The 22,440-nt window shown below is 38.9% G+C and overlaps 1 protein-coding gene and 1 long non-coding RNA gene across 2 annotated transcripts; one reads left to right on the top strand and one right to left on the bottom strand.

Moving 5' to 3' along the window:
• Positions 1–487: 487 nt before the first annotated feature.
• On the bottom strand, positions 488–12,967 carry LOC148839903 (uncharacterized). The gene is made up of 2 exons (XR_016094501.1): positions 12,305–12,967; positions 488–5,786 (listed from the first exon to the last, which is right to left on the bottom strand). It is a non-coding gene; the product is annotated as an uncharacterized LOC148839903 (long non-coding RNA).
• A 129-nt stretch (positions 12,968–13,096) lies between these two features.
• On the top strand, positions 13,097–17,933 carry odc1 (ornithine decarboxylase 1). The gene is made up of 12 exons (XM_088937629.1): positions 13,097–13,235; positions 14,185–14,331; positions 14,734–14,861; positions 14,950–15,123; positions 15,234–15,406; positions 15,499–15,633; positions 15,815–15,896; positions 16,044–16,127; positions 16,470–16,632; positions 16,764–16,879; positions 16,965–17,179; positions 17,281–17,933. Exons 3-12 carry the CDS (start codon positions 14,760–14,762, stop codon positions 17,417–17,419), a joined length of 1,383 nt encoding a protein of 460 aa, XP_088793755.1. The 5' UTR covers positions 13,097–13,235; positions 14,185–14,331; positions 14,734–14,759; the 3' UTR covers positions 17,420–17,933.
• Positions 17,934–22,440: the final 4,507 nt, after the last annotated feature.

The following is a 22,440-nucleotide window of genomic DNA, read 5'->3' as shown; positions in this document are numbered from 1 at the left end:
GTTATATTTAAAGTCTTATGAAAATGGATTGTAGTTTTTCTTTTAGCAATTGAAAGAGCACACAATACGTACACCTACTTCTTGGTATAATATGATAGAGGTTCCCGAATGCAGGAAAACAGGCAAATGTACTAAAAAGAATGGATTTGTGTTTGGCATAAAATCTATAATTAAATGCTTCAATACATAAAGGAAAGGGAAGAAGCTGTTCCTACTCTGAATCAACCAATTGATGTAGAGGGAAATGCTGAATAAAATACCCAATAACAGAAGCCCGTGGAATGTGCTGTGGGTGCGTAATAAAGAAGTGCAGCTTGGCTTTGGTGATAATGTCTGCCTTCTCCCAGCAATAATGTGTTATCAATACTGTTGCTGGGGACTGGCGATCAAAGCTTTGTTAAATCAATAACAGTCCAAAATAATCAATCATTTCTAGTTTTTCAGACAAAAAACAAAAATCAACTTAGGAGTCATGAAAGGAAATTAATTTTTAAGTATTTATCAAACAATACAAAACAACATTCCTGTTGAGCAGTAATTCAAAACCGTTATTGTCTCACAGTAAAACTCTGAAAATAGCCACAGGCTTTAATACAGCATATGTTAGTTGTTGGGATTATTTACCTCAGGAGACAAATTACTATATTGAGACTCTTTTTAACACCTTAAATCAAGTAGAATTAGGATACTCTTAAGTGCTGAGTTATCTTTCCTTTGAACAAAAAATATACCAATGTTACCATCATTAAATCAGAAAAAGAGAAAACCATAGCTAACGAGTCCCTAGTCTTCTCAAAGGGACATCTATGGCAACCCGTTGTGAGTGAAATTTTCACAAGAAATGAACTGTCAAGACAAAAAGGAATTAAAATCTTTTTTAAAAAAAAGCTTAAGTTTTAGTAAACTTTACAGCAAAAAACTAAATGGTAAACTATCAATGCCCCTGGCTATAGGGATATCGAACAAAAAATTGGTATGCATATTTTTTTGTTAGTTTTTCTTTTTGACATTTTCTTCAGTGAACCAGCACAGAATACCAGCAAAGAAAACATTAAATTCATTTTCAAAAGTTAGACAGCCCGACTTACTGTGGTGTAAAGGTTATTATTATTTTTATACGTTAGAGATCAGTTCCTTCCCACAGTTCCTTGCCACCAGCACAGTGCAGCTGCATCGTTCTGGCTTGTGAGGTGGCTGAGGAGTGGTCCTCGAAAACAGGGCCCAAGACGACGATCCTGAGAGGATAGGGAGGACAGCTGACAGACGGCCACGCTCGGGACGGAGCCTGATTTGACGTCAGGCTGCTGTCTACTTCTCTGGCACTGCTGAAGACTGGCAGATACTTTAAGTGGTAGCGAAGGCAATTACCGGCTGGTAATCTCCTCCGTGAAAAGCATCATCCACGCCACTGTGAACCTACAGGCAGAAGCTACAGAATACGCAAAGCAGATTGTTCACACTTGTAGTTATGAGGAACTTTATCGAAAGCCTTCTGAAAATCTAAACACAACATATCATATGTTCTGTATACATCCATTACCGTGCAGTTGGTTCAATAAACTTCAACAAGTTGGTTAGGAAACACCTATCTTAGCTAAATCCATGTTATTTCTTAGGATAATATTTCCATATAGGTGAACACTAATCACCTAGAATTAATAAGATCACTAATCTGTTTATGGAAGGGTAGTACAGTATATTAGCAACTTTCCAGTCCCTGGTGCTATCCCTGTCTTAGGGGACTGTTGGAAGAGTTGTTTCATTTCAAGAATTTGCCAGAGTTCAAGAGTTTTATATCACTTGTTTGTGACTTCTTGTGGGCTCCATTTTGCTTTCTAAACTTTATATGGGTGAAAAGGGGCCTGTGCAACTTTATGGGGCCCTACTGAGGGGCATTGTTCAGGTGCTGGTGGATGGGAAGACTTTGTTTTCCTTGATTTTCTGGACATTCCTGGAAGACTGCTTATCTACAGAATATGGACAGGGGTGCAGTGTGAGACAGCTAACACAGCCAGGGGTGTTGGTGTGGGGGGGAGAAGTTTCCAATGATGCACTGCATTGCAGTTCTTAGCTCAGCACCAACAAGCCAAAGAGAGCTACTGTATATCACACCAGTGCACAGCGCTTGCCTGTGGAATTCACAGGGGTCATCGAACTGGTGTTGATGCAGGTCAGCTTGTTCTTGCCAGTTTCTGGACTAACACCTTGGCAATGCTGGTCAAATGCTGAAGGTTAGTGTGTACCCCAGCTGTGCTCTGATGTACAGTAGGTCAGAGCACAGTAAGGATTCATTTTTATGTTAGTCCTATTTCTGTTTTGTTATTATGCAGATTTGTTTACTAAGGAAATACATTTTATTAATCTTTGTTAATACATGTTTACATTGGGAAACTAAAGATTTGATGTCTGCAAGTCTGTAGTGTGATGTTAATGTATAAGAATTGATCTATGAGAAGACAAAATGAGAGTGAGAACGGATGGTTTCCCCTAATATGTAACCTTTTTAAGTCTTGTCGTTTATGTTTTACTTTTTTACCCAGAAAATGTGTTTTTCTCGTGTATTACTGCCATAGAGTCCAAATGTGGAGCCAAGAAGTTGTGCTAATGAGACCTTCTTCTCAGGAACTCTATCTCTGAAACCACAAGGAGACTGTCAAGGTTTTGAGATCTTTTTTTTGGAGACCGTCCTTTATAAAATTATACAAATTACAATTTTATACCATTACATCATTTAATATCATTTAAATACATTTCTTACAGTACACACCTCATTCAAGTACACTGCTAAATTCAAACACTTGCCTTACAGTTTTATCATATATAATTGATATATTATACACAATCACCACTTTTACTGCATTTAGGGATGTTTTCTGAATTAGTGATTAAGTGTTTGCATAAGATGACATGGTCATTATGAGACTTTCCCTTTGGACATTCAGCTTGCCAATATGTCAAAACTACATACAAGAAAAAGTGCTTGTTATTTCTGTTTAGGCTTATGACCCATCCTTCATCATGTATTTAAATGGCCAGGTTCAACAGGTATATCTACTATTTCATGATCTAGCAGTAACTGGTTTTTTGTCCAATTGAATTATATTATTGTTAATTTTGCTACTGTCAGCTATATATCAAAACCATGTGCTGGTTCTCTCATTCTTTGGAAAGACACAACAAAAGAAATAGAAATAGATTGTCACTGTTTCCTCATCACATTGGTTTAGAGGAAAAACAAACATGATGCCTTTTTTTCCAAGCCCTGAAGTAACTGTGGTTAATGTGCAGGAGGCAGTGCTTGTCCTTTCCCAGCACTATGCTATACTGTGTCCTCAGTACTTCCAACTTGCTGGAAATAGACCACAATAAATAATGAAAGACTAATATCTTAAGGTAGGAACTGGAGCACTTAAACCTATCACAAAATAATCAATAACTCTAGGTGACTGTACAGAGGAAAGAAAAATAGGTACGTTATTAGTTCTCCACTCCAAAACACCATTCCCAAGGTTATTTGTTTTAAAAAGGCACTGCATCGCACTAAAGCTCTAAGGATATGCCTTGCACAAAGGCTCTTAGTACTAAGACTATGCCTTGAGTTAGAGATCGCAAATTGATGGTGGAGGAGTGGGAGCTAGGAGGTTTAGTTAGTAAAAAGGGTCTCTTTCCACAGTGTTGTGAGCACTGTGTTACTAGAAAGTCACTAACCTCAGCAAAAACTAACAATGTTCTGAAGCTGTTCCTACCACAACAAGTCCATAAAATAAAAGCCTTTTCAGGAAAAATGAGAAAGCTTGCCAACATGTACATCAAAACAGGCCAAACAAATCCTTTCTCTTGTACAAGAACAACCATGTGAAAATTAGGAAATGGGATAGGGGCCAAGATCATATTTCTTCTATCTCTTAACTCTGCGTACTACTTATCAAGTATCTTGATGATACAATGAAACATTGTATAGTTGAGCAAGAGACTGGAATAACTTTGTTCCCAGCATTTAAAATGATTTGGAAATAAATGACATCTTTTCATGACATACAACTCTTCATGACATTAAATTAAATTACATAAAAAAACATCCCTGTAATTAAAATCTAGCCACTTTCTGGTGGACATTCATTTGGCTATTTTATGCTATTTAAACTTTGATTGAATTGAAACTTTGACCTGTCTGCCAATGTAAAATACCTAGTAGCAGCTGGTTGAGTAAATCACTTAATCAGATAATGGTTATCTTCTGCATGAGAAGTGTTTTGTTCCAATAGCTCTTCTTTTGGTTTTATTAAAAAAAACCACTCATTAAATTTAAGAGGACAGTGGCTATGGGTAACAATAAACTAATAAAATGTAGAGTTAAATCATTCTTCTGCACAGCATTCTTCACATATGATAAATTAGGAAATATTTAATCAACCCAAGAAAGCAGCAGATGTACTGTAAGATATGAATTAGGAACATTTAACACACAGATTTAACTCACTGAGCTTGTAGTTTTTTAATATAAATTATACATTCAGAAATAATTTATTGTTTAAAATTTCACATAAATCTTACACTGTTGAAACAAACTGCATTTTCCTGATATTTCTATGTAATGTTTTTATGTTTATTCCTTGTTTTACTACACTGTACTTGATTCCTGCTTGACTAGACACATTTAATCACTTTTTGACTACTTTACTTCTGGTACTTTGGTTGATATTCGTTTTTTATGGGGTGTTAGCATAAAACATCAACATTCTCAACTGAAATTCTCAACCAGGTCACTTTGAACTCAGCTGTTCTAACCACTTCTGACGCCATTTCTCAAAAGCTATATATATTAAACACAATCCCTCTTTTCACGTTTCACCTCAAGCATACCTTCTTCACCCATCTCCACCTCTGCAGCTGCCCCTTGCTGACTGCTCACTCTCACTCATCCTGTAGCCGAGAGGCTGACCCTCGTCCAAGTGGGTTAAGCCAAATCTTACCATACCTAAACACTCAAATAAACATCCTCAAACACATACAATTATTGGATGGCTTTATTCCCAGTGAATTTCTCTTTGGAATGAGGACACCCTCACATCTGATTTGGTCAAACAGTTGCTCCTACAGTATATACAGAGTGACTGTTTTGCTGCTCCCATCTTTATTCCACAATGGCTAGAGCCAATGCCGTGACTCTAGCTGAGCAAAAATAATGGATGGTCTGGTTAAGCTGTTTAATACGGGCTGTTGAAAGGATGCCTTTGAAGAGAATAAAGCTTTGGCTAGGCATTATTAACCATAAAATATTTCCTCTAGCCATACTTTATATGATCAGCCATGCATGGTTGTCTTGTCTACTCAGAAAGATCACTGAAAGCAATACTCAGAGTGGAGTTTCTGTGCCTGTATAGAAGTTTTTAAATTCTCCAGGACATTGGTTCAAAGCTACAGCTTTCTATTTAATATTTTTATAATATGATGTTGACAATATCAGCATGCTCTAGTTGAACCATGTCCAAGTCAATATGGCAGGTGTTGTGTTTTATGTCAATTGCTTCTTAAAAGTCAAAGCTAAATCTAGTGAGGACACACTCTCTAGATACTCATCTCTCCCCTACATGTGCTGTAATGTCATCTTCAATATCTGGTTCAAGGGCTTTTGACCTCTAATTGGCAGGAACTTTAATTCCTTTTGTTTCTGCACCCATTATATCTCTGAAGATCAACAGCAGCCGTTGTTCCCACTATTTACTGACTCACCAGAGATCTCTCAGCTGTGCCTGCCCTGGCCATGTTCTGCTGAAATCCTCTTCCTGGGCAAAGATATCGAAAAGGACAAAGTCAGACTTGTTTGAAGCCTAGTTCTGAGAGTTTCAGATTCTTCTTCTATGAATAACAAAATTATGACCATAAAACAAAATGATTGCAAGTTCCCATCCACAATTAAATAATATTAATTCTGATGTAAGTGAGAATGAATATAACTGTTAAAACCGAGAGCAGGGAGTACTGCTTTACCCCTAAAGGTAAGGGAGTGTGGAACAAGCCATGCTGTTAAAGCCAAAACCCTGGTTTCTTTCAAGAAATGGCTGGATGTGATCCTCAGATCAATATACTCCTACCACCAAACAGGCAAGATGGGGTATATGGCCTCCTCTCATTTTTAAAATTTCTCGTTCTGATATTCTCCTCTTCAATTATTACAAATACTGTCTCACAGAAAACAGGAAGTGGGTCTATTCATTTCCTTTCATGATCCTATCCTCTTTCCCCAGTACAGAGCACCTGCTGGCTTTGAATAGTTGGATTATGATTTTCCCATGTTAAATCATGGAATTTCTGGGGTTTGTGCAATACAGCCTTGATGGAATTAGGCTGAGAATAATGACATCTCAAGGTACTGAAATTCAAACGAACTGAAAACAAAAACATAAACTGGACAGAATTAAAGTTTTATAGGATGTGAAGGTAAGGATTGATTTGCTAGATGGATTGAGAGTTCATTCCACTGCTTTATAGCAAAATAGCACATTGTTTGGAACCGTATTTTGGGAAACGAAAGAGTGCCAGAGTCCACAATTTAACAAACAATGAGCAGAACAAGGAGACAACCATTCACTGATATAGCTGGGAGCCAAACCATGCAAGACCTTAAAGGTGAACGGCACTTTTCCTTCCACAGGGAGCCTGTCCATGGAAGAAAAAACAGGTGATATGAGCATGTAAATCAGTTCTGAAAAGCTGAGTTCTAAACATGATGCAACTTGTCAAAAAATTTTAGAACAACAACAAAAAAACAAAAAAATATATTTAAAAATCATCTTACTATGATTCAATTTTCCAAATGTAAGTTTAAAAGGTTTTTTATCAATGAATTAAACCCTTTATGCTTATTTACAAAATAGCGCTTAGCTGCTTTAATGCAAGGCAACTTTTGCAGAAATCAAACAAACATTGATCATATCGTAGCTTATGTTTCTTATGTTACACAATCAAGGCTTACAGAGCATGCTATGTGCTAGTGTCTGGGAAGACGTGAACTGTGAATAAAAAAGCAGCAAGTGATTTGGAATGTGACTCAGCTTGGGTGTTTATGCACGTACAGTATGAACATCTTAAGACCGAAAAAATTCATATCACATCCTTCATAATTATATAAGATCACATGCAATGCTCATTTCAGACAGAGCATCCATATCGGTTAAAACTGTCTAAATAATACATAAAAACAAAAATACTTCAACAAGTAATCTTTAACAAGCCACAAGCCTTTTAATTGGATAGAGTTTCAATGGAAAGTACTGTAATACAACTGATGAAAAATTAATTATTTCTGTTTTGTATCAGCAATGGGAATTTGAAAGTTAATTTCTCTCACTGTTCTACAAAGCTGGGAAGCAGATTTATTTAAACAGACTTATAAGGCCCATTCCATGTATAAAGTCAAACTTAGCTACCAAAGAGAGCTTTTGCTCCCTTTCAGGGCTCATCAGTGGATCTTGGGTTAACTTTGACCAGTGAAGTAGGCTTACTGTGTATATGTCTTACCAGGAATGCCATTCATAAACAGCTGCCTGTGGTAGTGTAGCTGAATTTGATTTTGTATGTGTGAAGTCGAATGTTGATGGTTTTGCTATCTAGCACTGTGAAAGGGTGAAACAGAATTATTATTCACATTCTCACTAGGCATAGCAATTGCTTGTCCTTAAACTCTTAAACATAATGTAACCCTGCAATGTATTCTTAAGAAGAAACACATGGTAGAATTATGTCTGAAAGAGAATTGCCTTAATTAATACTGTATATACTGTATATAATGTTAAGAATTTGCTCTTACCATTTACTGTACTAAATCTTACTACATTTTTTATTGTTTATAATGTTTGTATTCATATCATTAATAATTTGATATCACAACAAAAGTGTTTGAATGCATTCATACATGTACAAAGTTGCATTTCTGAGTACTGGTTAGGCACTACAGATTCCAGAGAGTTAGGGGTCCAGATCCTGTTACTGCTATACTTTTCAGGAAGTTGCTTCAAGTTGTTATAGTAAAAGCCCTGATGTATAAATGATTTTCCAGACTTATTTGGAAAACAGAGGTGGTGTAGCATAGTGTGTGATCTGCAGGACCCGTATCTAACAGGTTTTGTGTTCAAGACCCCGCTGCTGGCACTGCTGTTGTACCGATGCCAATAGAAAGTCTACACATCAAGTAACACATTTTGTGGCCTAACAGACTGAAATCAAGACACATTAAATCAGATTTTTTTTTCCTTTATTGTAACACATACAGTAACCTCCAGGCAAAAATCAAATGTTCAAACATTCTGAAAAATAATTACAAATGAAAACTGAGAAAAATGGGTTGGGTAAGTTTCCAGACCTCTTAGTAATAGCAATTGTACATTTGCTTGGGTGTAACCAATTGCTTTACAAATCACACAACAAGGTAATTAGTGTCCACCTGTGTTCAACTATAGCAACCTGAAGAATACAGAATAAAATCAGCTGTACCTATTGGCCTACTCTGCTGGATAGTGCACCTCAAAGTAAAGAGCCAACTACGAGCAACAGGAAGCCATCAAAAGACCTCTGGAATAAGGTTGTGGCATTACTGCCATTTCATTACTGAAAAAAAATTAAAAGCCTGATAGATAAGATCACTTTATTAGCCCTATACAATTTCTTGTATTAGGAATTTGTCTTTTCGCATACCCCAGCTTGCCCTCCATGAGACACACAGACAGGGAGAGAAGCTTGGGGTCAGAGCACAGGGTCAGCCATTGTACAGCGCCCCTGGAGCAGTTGGGGTTAAGGGCCTTGCTCAGGAGCCTGACGTAGAAGGATTCCTCTGCTGACCGCGGGATTTGAACCGGCAACCTTTCAGCCACAGGTGCAGATCCTTAGCCACAGAGCCACCGCTCCGCCCTGATAATTATGTATCCTTTGGAACACAGTCAAGACCATTATAAAGAAGCAGAAGGTATATGGCACCAACAAAGCCTTGAATTGCTCAGGTCTGTCCCTCCAAAATGGATGACCGAGCAAGGAGACTGATCAGATACCACCAAGAATCCAATGGCAGCTGAGGACTTGTACGCCTATACCGTATGTGAAACACTAGTCAGTGTGTACATGTCACAGCAATATCCCAAGCTCTCCACAAGTGTGGGCTGTACGGGAGGGTGGCCAGAAGAAAGCCATTACTGAAAAAAAGAGCCCACAGTGAAACATCTGAGTTATGCAAAATGTGAAGATTCTTAAGCCATGTGGACAGAATGTTTCGTGGTCTGATGAAACCTAGATGGAACTTTTTGGCTTCGATGCAAAATGTTACATTTGGTAAAACCCAATAAAGCAAGCACATCACCCACAGAACACCATCCTTACTGTAGAGCATGGTAGAGGAGCATTGTGATATGGGGGTGTTTCTCTGCAGCAAAGACTCGGGACTGGTCAGGACCGAAGGAAAACTGGTTGGAGCAAAATACAGATGGATTCTTAAAGAAAACTAGCTGCCCTCTGCAAGGAAGCTGAAATTGAGAAGGAAGTTTACCTTTCATCATGACAGCAACCATAACCACACAGGCTTAGCAACAGTAGAGTTGCTAAAGAACAGAAAGGTAAATGTCCTGGAGTGGCCCACTCAGAGCACTGACCTAAATCCAACTTAAAATCTGTGGAATGACTTAAAGGATGCAGTCCATCAACGGTCCCCTCTTAATCTGACTGATCTTGAACAGTTCTATAAGGAGGAACAGGCAAACACAATCAAATCTGGGTGTGCTACTTTGGTACAGACCTATCCAAATAGAATTATTCAAGTAATTCAAGCAAAAGGTGCTTCCATGAACTACTTACTGAGGGGTATGTACACTTATTCAAAACCAGTATTCAATACAGTTAAATAAACATTGGTTAGTTTACCTAAATTAATGCCATAAGAACCATTGTTTAAAAAGAAGAATGGCAAAACCTTTGGATGTTAGACATGTAAAGGTTAATTCCAAAGTAGAAAGTAGAACCAGGAAGGTTATCAATTAGAAAGCTGTTTTGGCTACTTTGTCTACTTCTTTACCCGATTTGTGAAGAAGACATATTTACAAATATAAGTCATTTGAAAATCTTTCTTCACGTAACCTTTACAAGACACAGTATAAAAAAAACAATTGTTTCATACCTTCATATGGTAATTTAATGACTGCTGTTGATTCTTTTTAGAGCTTCAGTGTTTACTTTAAATTCTGCTTGTGTTTACCCAAAAACACGTCATCATACTGTATGCTTGTTTGTGAGCAATATTTCTCAAACATTTCTCACCTCCATTGTAACAGACTGTAAACTGTTGAGCCACCTTGGTTAGGGAATGCAATGACAAATACTTTCACGTGACACCACTATCCTAGATGAGCCTCAGTTTGATAGAAACTAATGCCAAATACAATACATTCTGTAAAAAAGAGAAAGTTTTTGATGCGTATGACAGCTGTGCCAGTGGCACAGAAAGCTAACCCTACAGCTCATGCCTCCTCATGCTTTGTTCACCAATGTACTTAATTAGCAACATGACCTCATCTGCTTCTTTGTGGAGCAGGCTTCATCTGCACAAGGCACGGTTCAGCTCGTGATGATATCCGATGGTATGGAAAACCAATATTTGCATTTTTCCCACTCCCAGGGTTCTCAATTCTGAAAAAAAAAGAGCTTTCCAATGCTTGTTTTAAAATGTGTTTCGCATTTGTCTGTCTCCCCATGTGCTCTGCGCTACACGAGGATTAATATGTAGATCCAGACACCATCTGACTGTGGAGACACGGGGAAGCTACTTGGTAAAAGTCAGCGCAACATGTGACATACAGGCTTGTCTGGGTCATTTCTTAAGAACCGTTTCTTTCCAAGTGATTTCAGCTGGGCTATTTTTTTTTTATTTTCCACGGGCTTAAAACATTTGTTCTAAAGACCTAAAGTTCAGAAACACATTAGTACTGATTAGATGACGGTTCACATGCAATGAAATCATTTAACCCTACAAGAATATATGCTGAAAGGCAAGGTAAATGAATGAGTGATATCATCTGGCCCTTTATAAAGATGGGGCAGCCGAGGGAAGGGACAAAATAAAGCTTTGGGGCAATGTTCACAACCTCCCAGTGAGCAGCGCTGACAGCAGAGGGGAGATGACTGCCCTTATAGTATACGCCACAGCTTTCGTCAGGGTATTTTAGCTTTCACTGCTTTGCTAAATTGCTAAAGTATGCCCCCAGTTTCTAAAAGCGCTGCCTTTCACTCGTTTTAATCATGTAATGGCTTCACTTTATGAACTGGTTATTTGCGTACTATCACAGACTTGCATTATATTAGACATTTAAAAAAGAACATGCTGGGTGTTTTAAGGCTGAGGCGAGCAGCATTTAGTCTAAGAGTCTAGTTTTATAATAGTTTTGTAATTGTAGTTGTAGCCTATTCAAGTACCATGAATATTTTAATAGACTTGTAGTATATAACCTTTTTATTATCTTCAGCCTTCTTGCATTCTCACACACTTAAAATGCTGGGCCTCCCTACATTGATAAAAGTGGTGGCAGTGGTTTATACAAGTAGAAACCATGGACATGACAGGAGGCCATTCAGCTCATGTAGCCCATCTGGTAGTTTGGTAATTGATCCAAAGTTCTCATCCACACATTTCTGGAAAGAAGTCAGGGTTTCAACTTCAGCCACATGGTTGGGTAGCTTGTATCACACTCCCACAACTCTTGGCGTGACTCTGAGCTGTGCGGAAGGCGACGGTTATACAACAGGGGCATAGTTTTCCAACCCATCACACCTTCATAGTCTAATAGGTTCCTAGTGGAACTTCATAAATCAACTCGCATTACCAATTCGCAAGTACTGCACAAAGCTTTTGCTGGGACATTTAAGTATTAGTCTGTGTATAGCCACGCCACTGGCAGCCTCTTGAAACAAAAGGAGTGTTAAATCATAAACAACCACCACAACAGTGTTAAAATTGCACATTTCCAGGACATTAGCCTAATTATAGCCAGATCTTTTGCATGCAACTACCAATGCTCTCAGGTGTCTTTTGTTGTGATAATCAGCACTGAAAGTGCTCTCAAAGGATGTGCAGCTGCCTTTTATCAGGTGCAAAGGAAATAACACCAGCAGTGTTGTAAGCACAGGGACACATTTATCAGTGGGAGTTGCCCCATCTGCAAAGAGCACGCCGACATATCAAGGGGCAAAACATTGGTGCAACCCTTTTATAAAATCTCCACACAATTTGCAGGACATCTTTTTGTAATGAAAGTTACATAATACTTACAGTTACAGGAGTTGAGTAACAGAATCATTCAATGCAGACGCCCCAACGTGTTGGGAAACGTGTTGTTTCCAGGTGTTGTCCTGCACATTCAGGACGGAACTGGTTGTCTCCTTTCTGACACCAAGGCTGAAGGGAGGTCCTTAGCTGGCTGAATCTGACTTGAATTCATTAGGACAAAGACGAAGAAAACATGTCCTTCCTTTTCGCATTACTAAAGGTGGGGACCTATGTATGGTTAAAACCCCGTTTTAATAAAATCATGCGATACTCAACCACCCTGAGGCAATGGGATACTTCAGTCGTGATTCCATCTGCATAGTTCGGACACTCAGATACACCGAGGCACACGTTTCAGCCACAGAACAATGCTCGTCATTATCAGTACCAGCCTAATTTGTGTAACACCTAGTACCATAGGCAACCGTGAAAAGGTCCGTTTTTTTAATCAAATTTTCTTTACATTTCATGAGCGGGGCAGCGCATTTCTTCAAATTTTTAAAGAACTCCTCATTTAAATGACTACAATCATTTCCGACAATAAACTTAAATGCAGAGCACCGGTAATGGTTTACTGTTCCCGCAAAATGTACTTTTCTTTGTCACGTCTGAGACGTGCCAGAAAACTTTCCTTCTCCTTTACCCACTTCAAGAGTTCCGTCTCTGTATGATGTCATAAAGTGAGCAGTTTCTTAGAGCATGTGGCCTGAAACGCAGCAAGAGCAAACTGGTTTCTCAGCCGGTTCCAGCTGGAGCGTTGCCCTGGAAACCGAGAGGATATAAAAGCCTCAACCCACAAGCAGTTACTAGTGTCTTTTCATTTCAGGCAGCTGTAAGATAAGCTCGGGGAAGGGAGTAGGTCAGGGTCTATTTTTTTTTTCTCATTTCAAGTCATCTGGGCTAATGGACATACTCTTCGTAAATGCTTTTTAAGGTGAGATTTATTTTCTTTTTGCTAGATAAATCTTCCCGTCAGTATGTTTGAATTGCCTACGGCCGCGGTTTCTTTAGCGTTAAAGTAAATTATAAATTCGATCGTATATCGACATAGGATCGTAGTTTTGAATTCAACATTTAAACCATCGTAAGTGTTTTAAAAGGAACATCCGTGGTAGGATTCTTGTACCACAGTTATTTCAATCTCATCAGGTACTGGTAAAATGACGAATTTCTCTAGAATTACTAAATCCTTTATTTGGATGGGGAGGAGCTCGAAAAACTACATTTTCCTCCGCGGAACTGAACAGTCTAGTCACATTAATGTATTTTTTTTTTACCCCTCTAAGTAGATTTTTTTTTTTTTTAAATGGAATATATGGCTCTCTTTATGAAGACGAAAAGGCATGGCTTTGAATGAAAATGGTCGTGGCTCCTGACTGAACACATTGTAGTTTTAAAGAAGCAGCGGCCTCCCTCGCCCGTCTCTGCGCCATTGGCTCTCACTCCAGTCAATCCTCTTCCAGTCTCGAATCCCTTCCACCCATTGGCTCCCTTTATCTTGTCCCCCCCCTTTGTGTGGGCGGGCTTTGCGTTTGCCGGCTCGGCTGGATAACGTGCTATTCATTCTGCAGTGCGTAGGTCTTTGCAGGGTGGTGGTGGGGGGGGGGGTGTATATCCTGCGACTTGACCCTTTTAAATATGCAAACTGCGACTTCCCCCCGCCTTTATACTTAGTGTAAATGAGTCTTAAACGCGTGTACGCGGGAGCAGTCCCCCTGCCGTTTTTATATCCTTTAAAAAGCTCCTGGATGGCAGTTTAAAGACTCAAGACTGCAAAATAGGGGCTGAGTTCCGTCGGCAGGGTTTGTAGGGACATCAATTTAGGCTTGTAACGCGAATATCTTTGCGAAGATTAAAAAAAAAAAATGTTCTTGTTCCCTTAGAACGCTCATTTCAGGAAAGCAGATATCGGCTTCTTAGAGGGCCCTGGCCTTGCTTCCTATTTGAAAGGTTTCAACTTCACTGGTGAGCCGCCCTGGTTGTCTGGCTGACCGTTTTCCTGCTGCCGATCCCATCTCTTTCTCATCTGTGTAAGTTCCTTTATTTTATGCCCTATAAAACTATAAGGGTTTTAAATGTGTACAGTCTCTTCACGTTTATCTGGTTCGAAAGTGCATTTTTTGAGGAAAGCAAGCTACCAAGAGCTAAGAATCATTCTTGGGCAAGTTATAGACTTAAAATCTTTTGAAAGCTCTAACTCGCATTGCAGTGTAGACATCTTAAAATGGAGATTTGGGTACAAGTAGATTGTCTGCTTTTCTTGTAATTGTATTTATGGGGGGGGGAGGGTCAGCCTTAACTCTGTTTTTCCTGTTTGATTGCACAACTGAAAGCTAGTTGTTACCTGGGGAGTCTACCAGACCTCTACCTGAGACGGTAGAGGGAGGGGGGAGCTCTGATATTCTGATTAAGGCTTACCTTTTCTACTGCAGAGAACCCCAGCAGTCTAGTTGGAATAATGAGCGTCTTCAACTCGGCCGAGTTTGACTTTGCCTTCCTCGATGAAGGTTTCACTGCCAGAGACATCGTCGAACAAAAAATCAATGAAGTTTCCCTGTCTGTAAGTCATTTTGGTGAAAACCCTGCTTTCTTTTTTGCTGCCTTCTGTTGTACTTCTTAACATAACCTAATGGCTTTGGTCTTTCCAGGATGACAAGGATGCCTTCTATGTTGCTGACCTTGGGGATGTCCTTAAGAAGCACCTGCGATGGGTCAGAGCCCTGCCCCGCGTCACTCCATTTTATGCTGTGAAGTGCAATGATAGCAAAGCTGTGGTGATGACCCTTGCATCTTTGGGGGCAGGATTTGACTGTGCTAGCAAGGTAATATCCGCTTTTCAGTGATGGAGGCTTGACCGTCGCATGTTTTCAAGTATCGAGTCATCACTGAGATGTGGGGGGGATTAACCAGTGATGCCTTTCTTTCCCCACAGACTGAAATTCAGCTTGTTCAGAACATTGGAGTCTCCCCTGAGAGGATCATCTATGCAAACCCTTGCAAACAAGTTTCGCAAATTAAATATGCTGCTGCCCAGGGTGTGCAAAAGATGACCTTTGATAGCGAAGTGGAGTTGATGAAAGTGGCAAGAAGCCATAGCAATGCAAAGTACGTTTTTGTTGGGGTTTTTTTTCCCCTACTTCTCCCAGGTCTGCTGAGTCAATACACTGTTTAATGTTAAACATGTTGCTTATCTCCAGGCTGGTTCTTCGAATTGCTACAGATGACTCCAAGGCAGTTTGCCGCTTGAGTGTGAAGTTTGGAGCTACGCTAAAAACTAGCCGTCTCCTTTTGGAAAGGGCAAAGGAGCTGGGTGTGGACATCATTGGTGTAAGGTAAATAGTGATTTGGAAAGAGTGACAATCTCCCTTAATGTGTAAAGCTGACATATGTGAGAAGGTCTTTATCTCAGCATTGTATAGAGAAACTGAATTCTCTTTTTAAACTTTAGCTTGTGTAACGTTCTACAACTTAATACCTGGTTTTTCGGTTACAATTTGTTTTTCTTAAACCTAGCTTCCACGTGGGAAGTGGTTGTACTGACCCAGACACTTTCAGCCAAGCCATTTCTGATGCTCGCTGTGTCTTTGATATGGGCGTAAGTATGTTAAGTGTGTTACTAGTGTCTTTTTGGACTTCATTTAGTGCGAAAGCAATAATCTGGAACTTCTGTAGCTGTCAATGTCAAAGTGTTGGCTTGAAGTTGAAAATGGGCAATTTTGTAAAGCAATATCTTCTCTTTTAGGAAGAACTTGGGTTCAACATGACGCTCCTGGATATTGGTGGTGGCTTTCCTGGTTCGGAGGATGTGAAACTTAAGTTTGAAGAGGTAACTTGATTTAAGTTTATTATGGGAGAAGGACTTTAATAACCTGATTTGGGGGATGCTCTGACTTTATTTTTAATCCTAACTTACTGTACACTATGCGCTATCATTGGGTTGACAAAACAGTACAGATTTGCCATCGAACACTCAGGCTAGCAGGTGTTTACTTTTTTTTATTGTGAGTTTTTTTGCAAGTCTTTAGAGTGACATGAAAATGCATGTTGATTCGACAAATGTAGTAAATAACATGGAGGTGAGGGGCAGTGCTGAGACCTGGGTCTGTTACTGTGCAGGAACTGTCCGTGGCTGATCACTTAAAATGTTTGTTTTTTTTTCCTTTCTCAGATAACTGCTGTAATTAATCCTGCCCTTGATAAGTACTTCCCTGCTGATTCTGGAGTCCAGATCATTGCTGAACCAGGCCGATACTATGTTGCATCTGCCTATACCTTAGCAGTCAACATCATTGCCAAGAAGGTGGTCCTGAAGGAACAGTCGGCCTCTGATGGTAAGGATTGTGCTTATAATTGATTTGAAGGGTGTCTACATTTTTTTTTTTGTTTTGTGGGTAAATGCAAACAATGAGGTTTAAAAGTCTGAATAGTTCAGCTCATAATTGTCCCGTATCTTCTCTCCTAGATGAAGATGATGGGACCAATGACAAAACTTTGATGTATTATGTCAATGATGGAGTTTATGGGTCCTTCAACTGCATTCTGTATGACCATGCCCATGTATTACCTGTTCTCCATAAGGTAAAAGGTTTTTCCAACTTCTCGGTTGGTTCCTCGATACCATTTATTTGCATGGAAACTCAATTTTATTTTTTTTCTCTTTCAGAAGCCAAAGCCAGATGAAAAGTTCTTCTCCTGCAGCATTTGGGGACCAACGTGTGATGGCCTGGATCGCATTGTTGAGCTTTGCGGTATGCCAGAACTCCAGGTTGGAGACTGGATGCTGTTTGAGAACATGGGAGCCTACACAGTGGCTGCATCATCCACCTTTAATGGGTTCCAGAAACCAGACATTCACTACGTGATGTCAAGGCCTGCCTGGTTAGTACTAGATGGTTAATTCACAATATGTTCATAATATGGGACTTCCCATCTTTATAATTCTGATCCCTTACCATTTTTTTTTCCTCCCCCCCATCAAGGCAACTGATGCAACAAATCCAGGAGCAAGGTTTGATCCAGCCAGTGGAGGAGCTGTGTCCTAGCACTATGCCCATATGCTGCGCCTGGGAGAGTGGAATAGAGCTTCCTTCAACCTCGTGTTCCACACGTGTGCTGTAACCAGCTTTTCTGGGAGGGAGGAGAAGGGGGCAGTAGCATTAGGGACCAGTAATGGGCAGAGTGAAGGCAACTGTATGTAGTACTTCTATATGTAAGCTTGGCATTTTGTCTTGGAAGAAAAACTGCTCTTCTACCTCCTAGTGTGTCATACCAACTTTATTCTGAGATTTAGTACCGTGATTGTTCCTGCAAATAACTGGATTTTAGTAGTTGGTCAGGTGTGTGGAATAAATTGCTGAGCATGACATGTTCTCAAACTTCACAGCATTAGGATTTTTGAGGAGGTTTTTCCTGAAAGGGAGTGGGCTGTTACAGATCCAGAATAAAATCTCCTCTTCCATGTAGAAACCTTAATTATGAGTTTGCATACATATTTGCCTTCTACTTAAGACTTGGAAGCCAGTTTATATTTCAAAAATGGATGTGAAAGAGATGGGATTGCATTTTACACTGTTCCTATGGAAACGTTTTTAAATTTTGTATTTTTATAAGTAAAATGCTTAGTGAAAATTAATTGGTGTATTTGTGTCCTTAATTTGTCCTTTTATAGCAATGACTGTTAAGTAGATGCACTGTAGTAGCCTTTCCTTTGGTATTAAGTTTTTAGCTAGACCTTAATTTTTTGGTTCGGCTGAGCTTCTTGACCTCAAGACTCACTTCATGATGCATTGAAACTAAACACCGCTCCCTCTGAGCTTAATGGTGTGAGGGGGATTTTTTAGAGTTTGGGATTCATCTACTTAGAAAAGGCAACAATGAACTTCAAATTCACTTCAGAATTTAAGAACCAAGTCTCGGTTATAACAAATGCGGCATGTGTGGGCTTCCAGGATTGGGGAACCCCTAAATTGAGTTAACGTGAGTGGCACTTCATTGAATGAGCACAAGCCCTGGACTCTAGATTTTCCATAAGTTAAGTGCTTTTTAGGAAGAGCACTACATGCAAAAATAAATGAGCTTCTGTATATCATGCCACCCATGCACTGCCTAGATCAGGCTGTCCTTCCTGTCTGAGTGGCTGGGCAAGGAGGAAACCTGTTAAGGAGGGGAATTGATATCAACGATGAATATGAAAGGACTACAAAATTGTGAGTTCCTCTCACTCCTTAAAAGAGTTTGCAACAATTTTGAATGATACTGCAAACATGGGAAAGGTTTTGTGATCCTATAAGCCTAAAATAGGAACTTCCTAGTCTAAATGCAAAAGATTACATCCGATACAACGCAACATAGTGCATCACTCAATCAACACCATCCCTATTGTCAAATATGCTGGTGGCAGTATTATTATAATTCTGCTTCTCATCACCAGGGACTGGTAAGTATGTCAAGGCTGAATGAAAGATGTGGTGAAGTAGAGGTGTATTTTTGAGGAAAGGTCACTTTTCAGCAGGACAGTAACCCAAAGCACAAGGCCAGATCTACACTGGAATGGTTTAAAAATAAGAACTGAAAGTAACCGGAGTTGAAAGACAATAACTTGCAGCTGTTATTGTTCCCCAGGTTTGTCCCTTCCACCAAAAGTGGAGTTCATGGGTATGGATACTTATGGAATTAAATTTTTTTCTCATAGACTTTTGAAATTAATTTAACAATAAGATGTTTCTCAGTTTGAGACTTCAGGTTTAAAAAAAAAACTAAACACAATATGCCTCATTTTCCATTTTCATGAAATTAGATGCCATAGGAAAGACACTACATTGCAATGGCCAAAGATAAATTTGTCACAGCTATGCAACCAACAATTTAAAACTGTTTTGAGTTCTACAGTCACCTGTCTCACAATCTGGCAGTAAATCAGGTTTCCTTGACATTCTAGTTAACTGAGCACTGAGGACCAGTGTTATTTTCTCTCATTCTCCATTAACATTTCAAATTATTGAGTTTCAGCTTGGTTGATCAATGGTGGGCACAACCTCCTTCCATCTATTTTCTAACTACTTTATTTAAAACTGGGTTGTGGGAAAGCTGGAGCCTATCCTGACCAAGCAAGAGGTGCAAGGCAGGATACACCCTGGATGGGACACCAGTCTATTACAGGACACAATATTCCCAGAAGCCAATTAACATAACAGCATGTTTTTGGATGGTGGGAGGAAAATGGTGCACCAGACGAAAACCCACACAAATATGAGCATACAAACTCCACAGGCCTGGAATTGAACCCAGGACCTAGCCGCTCTGCCACCCCAATCCCCAGGCACTGTTTCTTCAGAAGCTGTTAACTCCGTGGCTATTACACATTTAAAAAAAATTGGCATTTACAATCTGATTTATTCTCACAAACATTAGAAAGGCTGCAAATGAGAGGAGGCCTTTGGGCCTAAAGTGTCTGTTCGGTAATAATTTTCATTAATAGTGTTAGTTGATTAAAGTGACATACAGTAACATTGACTGTATTTATTCAAAGTTAACAATGATTAATAATTCCTGAATTTTGGTTTTATTAAAACCAAATATTAAGTAATACAGTATATACTACTGTCAATATTAATGTAGTAATATCTTTTGAATATTTGTGTATATATAGTACACTTCATTTAATACTTTAATTATCTTAATAAGGCTAGCAATGGGCTAGTGATTTCCCTACTTAGATCTAAAGAAATAAAATACTTTTATGGTTCTTATCTCTTTTAGCATCTTGCCTTGCCTCCATTTAGGAAGCAAAGGGATTTCTCAGCCACAATAGTGCCACCTGTTAAATTCAGTCATTAAGGGTCAATTGTAATGAAACCTTAGCAGTTTGTATGTATTTAACACACTAATTAAGGACTAGTTAGTATTATAAGGGGACATACTTACCAAAGTTATTTCTGATTTTCATTCAAGCCTCTACACCGTCTAAATATGTTATTAGTTTGCAGGGAACTGGCATAGAGAAATGTATCTCGTTAAAAAACTAATAGTGCTGCACAATAACAGAAACGCATGTATTCATTGTGAATTCAACAAAGTGTACAACGACTGTCGTATTCCTGACAGAGAACATTCAAGTAGGAGTCCCAAGAAGTCGGTTTACAGGGACACATGCAGGGATTATTTGGTAATCCACAGATGCTTACTGACATTTGTGTTCACTGATTGGCTAGACCATGGTGCCACAGTTGTTTTGCTCTCACTCTTAATTGCATTGTAAAGGAGGAGTAGAAAAACCATCTGCCACTAAATTGCAGCCCTCTTTGGATAGACAACCTCAGAAGACCTACTTTTAGGGGATGCCAAAGGCAAAAACCGTGCAAGGAGTTCACAGAGCTGCTGACCGGCATGTCAGGGTAATATCCTTAGTCATATTTTGTCATGTGTGGTTCCAAAATAAATAGGATCTCTTTCCAAAACATGGGGTTTAATATTCTGTAGCGCCATTCTCACCTGTCTAAGCTTAATTAATCACTTATTTTGAACTGTTTAGACAAAAGAAAATACAGAAATCACTTAATAAATACACTGAGGAATTCACAACAACACTCTTATACAGCAGAGTAGGTTTGAAACTTAAAATACCTGTGCTTTTTTGTATTTCATTCAATTAGTTTAAAAAGACAGCAGATTTTCATATCGATGTAAAACCTTCAGATACTGCTCAAGATAAGGTAGTTTTTCTTACCTTTTGGTTCTTTATCTGTCTTTTGTTGCTCTTTCTCTTTAGAATGCTTAGGCAGATAACCACATCTGAAGGATACATACAATTCTTAAGCAGTTCTACTTGTGCTTTTTTTGTTCTTAAATTCCCTTAAAGGTATTCAATTTTTAAAATACAAGACTCAGTTTGACGCAGTTTTATTAAAATGATCTGATTGATGCTTACTGATGGCATATTACATGCAAAGATGAGATAGAAAATTGCTGAAAAATGACATGAAAATAAATGAAAATTAAATTACAATTTTAATGATTCCCCCCTCAGCAAACCTTGAGACACATTCTGTGCTGAAATTCACTAGTTCACATTTTGACTTTGGCCAATATACATTGGTGCAACATTTTAAAATGAGAAATTAATTTTAGTTTTACCTTACCTATAGTTTATCGTTTTTTAATTTGAGGAAATTACATTAGGAATGATTACAATTTAAGATAGCTGAGGCCAATTGAACCTGGCTGCTGTTATCCCTCCTGAACACTTCATATTGGCTGTTCGTATATACGTTGCCTTGAGTTGTTGTGATGAGTTTTTGAAGATTCCGATCAAAGTAAATTAAAAATTTTAATTTGGTTTCATCTCATTCAAACTAAGCACTAGTAGTAACTACCTATTAGTAATTCAGCTGTGTTTCCTACTGTTACAACAGGAGAGACTTAAAGCAAATTGTTTGTCCTCCTAACACACATAGATAGTAAACACTGATTGTGTTTAAGATGGGTAAGACCTTTGCACAGCTGTGTATTTAGCAACAAAACAAATATTTATGTTTTAATGTTTATCACTAAAATTCTTTGTAGAGATATACATCACAATAGTTTTTAAATATTCCATTACTTTTAAAAAGCACTGCTTTTGTATCACACACACAATTTTCAGACATTTTTGCCTTAAAAATATATATTATGTGGTTATCTGTAAATCCACGTGTAATATGTTTCATAATAGGTTCTTACCAAAGTGCAATGAGACAGATAGTTGCTATAGATTGACTTGAGAGTCCTTTATATAGGATGGAATGTCATAGCTGCTTACTTGGTATGAGTTGCGTCAGTAATCAGGCTGAGGAATCCAGGAGCTAGAGCCGGGATGAATAGGACGCAATTGAAGGACTAGTTGAAGATGAAGCAGGCAGGGCTCAAGTAAGAGCAGGGACTAAAACAGTGCAGCTTGCAGCCATGGTAATAAACCAGGCAGAGTTCAGTAACATAATCAGAAGATGAGGTCAGGCAAAGGGAAGATCCAAAGACAAGGTCAGCAGTGTAAGGAAGGAATGCAGACAGAAAGTCAGGAATGTAGGATGGGCTGATCAGAAAAACTGAAGATCTGTGGTACTGTAAACAGACTAGATGTCAGAGCACCAAATGAAACCCTGGAA

Source organism: Atractosteus spatula, chromosome 2, assembly GCF_055471065.1.
Source record: "Atractosteus spatula isolate fAtrSpa1 chromosome 2, fAtrSpa1.hap1, whole genome shotgun sequence".
NCBI classification, from domain to species: domain Eukaryota; kingdom Metazoa; phylum Chordata; class Actinopteri; order Semionotiformes; family Lepisosteidae; genus Atractosteus; species Atractosteus spatula.
This window is presented reverse-complemented; position numbering and strand designations above follow the sequence as displayed.

Bases quoted from the DNA above. Each gene is read 5' to 3' on its own strand.
- odc1 (XM_088937629.1), top strand. From the start codon at position 14,760: ATGAGCGTCTTCAACTCGGCCGAGTTTGACTTTGCCTTCCTCGATGAA. The intron at 15,124-15,233 runs GTAATATCCGCT...CTTTCCCCACAG, and splicing joins GATTTGACTGTGCTAGCAAG to ACTGAAATTCAGCTTGTTCA. The intron at 15,407-15,498 runs GTACGTTTTTGT...GCTTATCTCCAG, and splicing joins AGAAGCCATAGCAATGCAAA to GCTGGTTCTTCGAATTGCTA.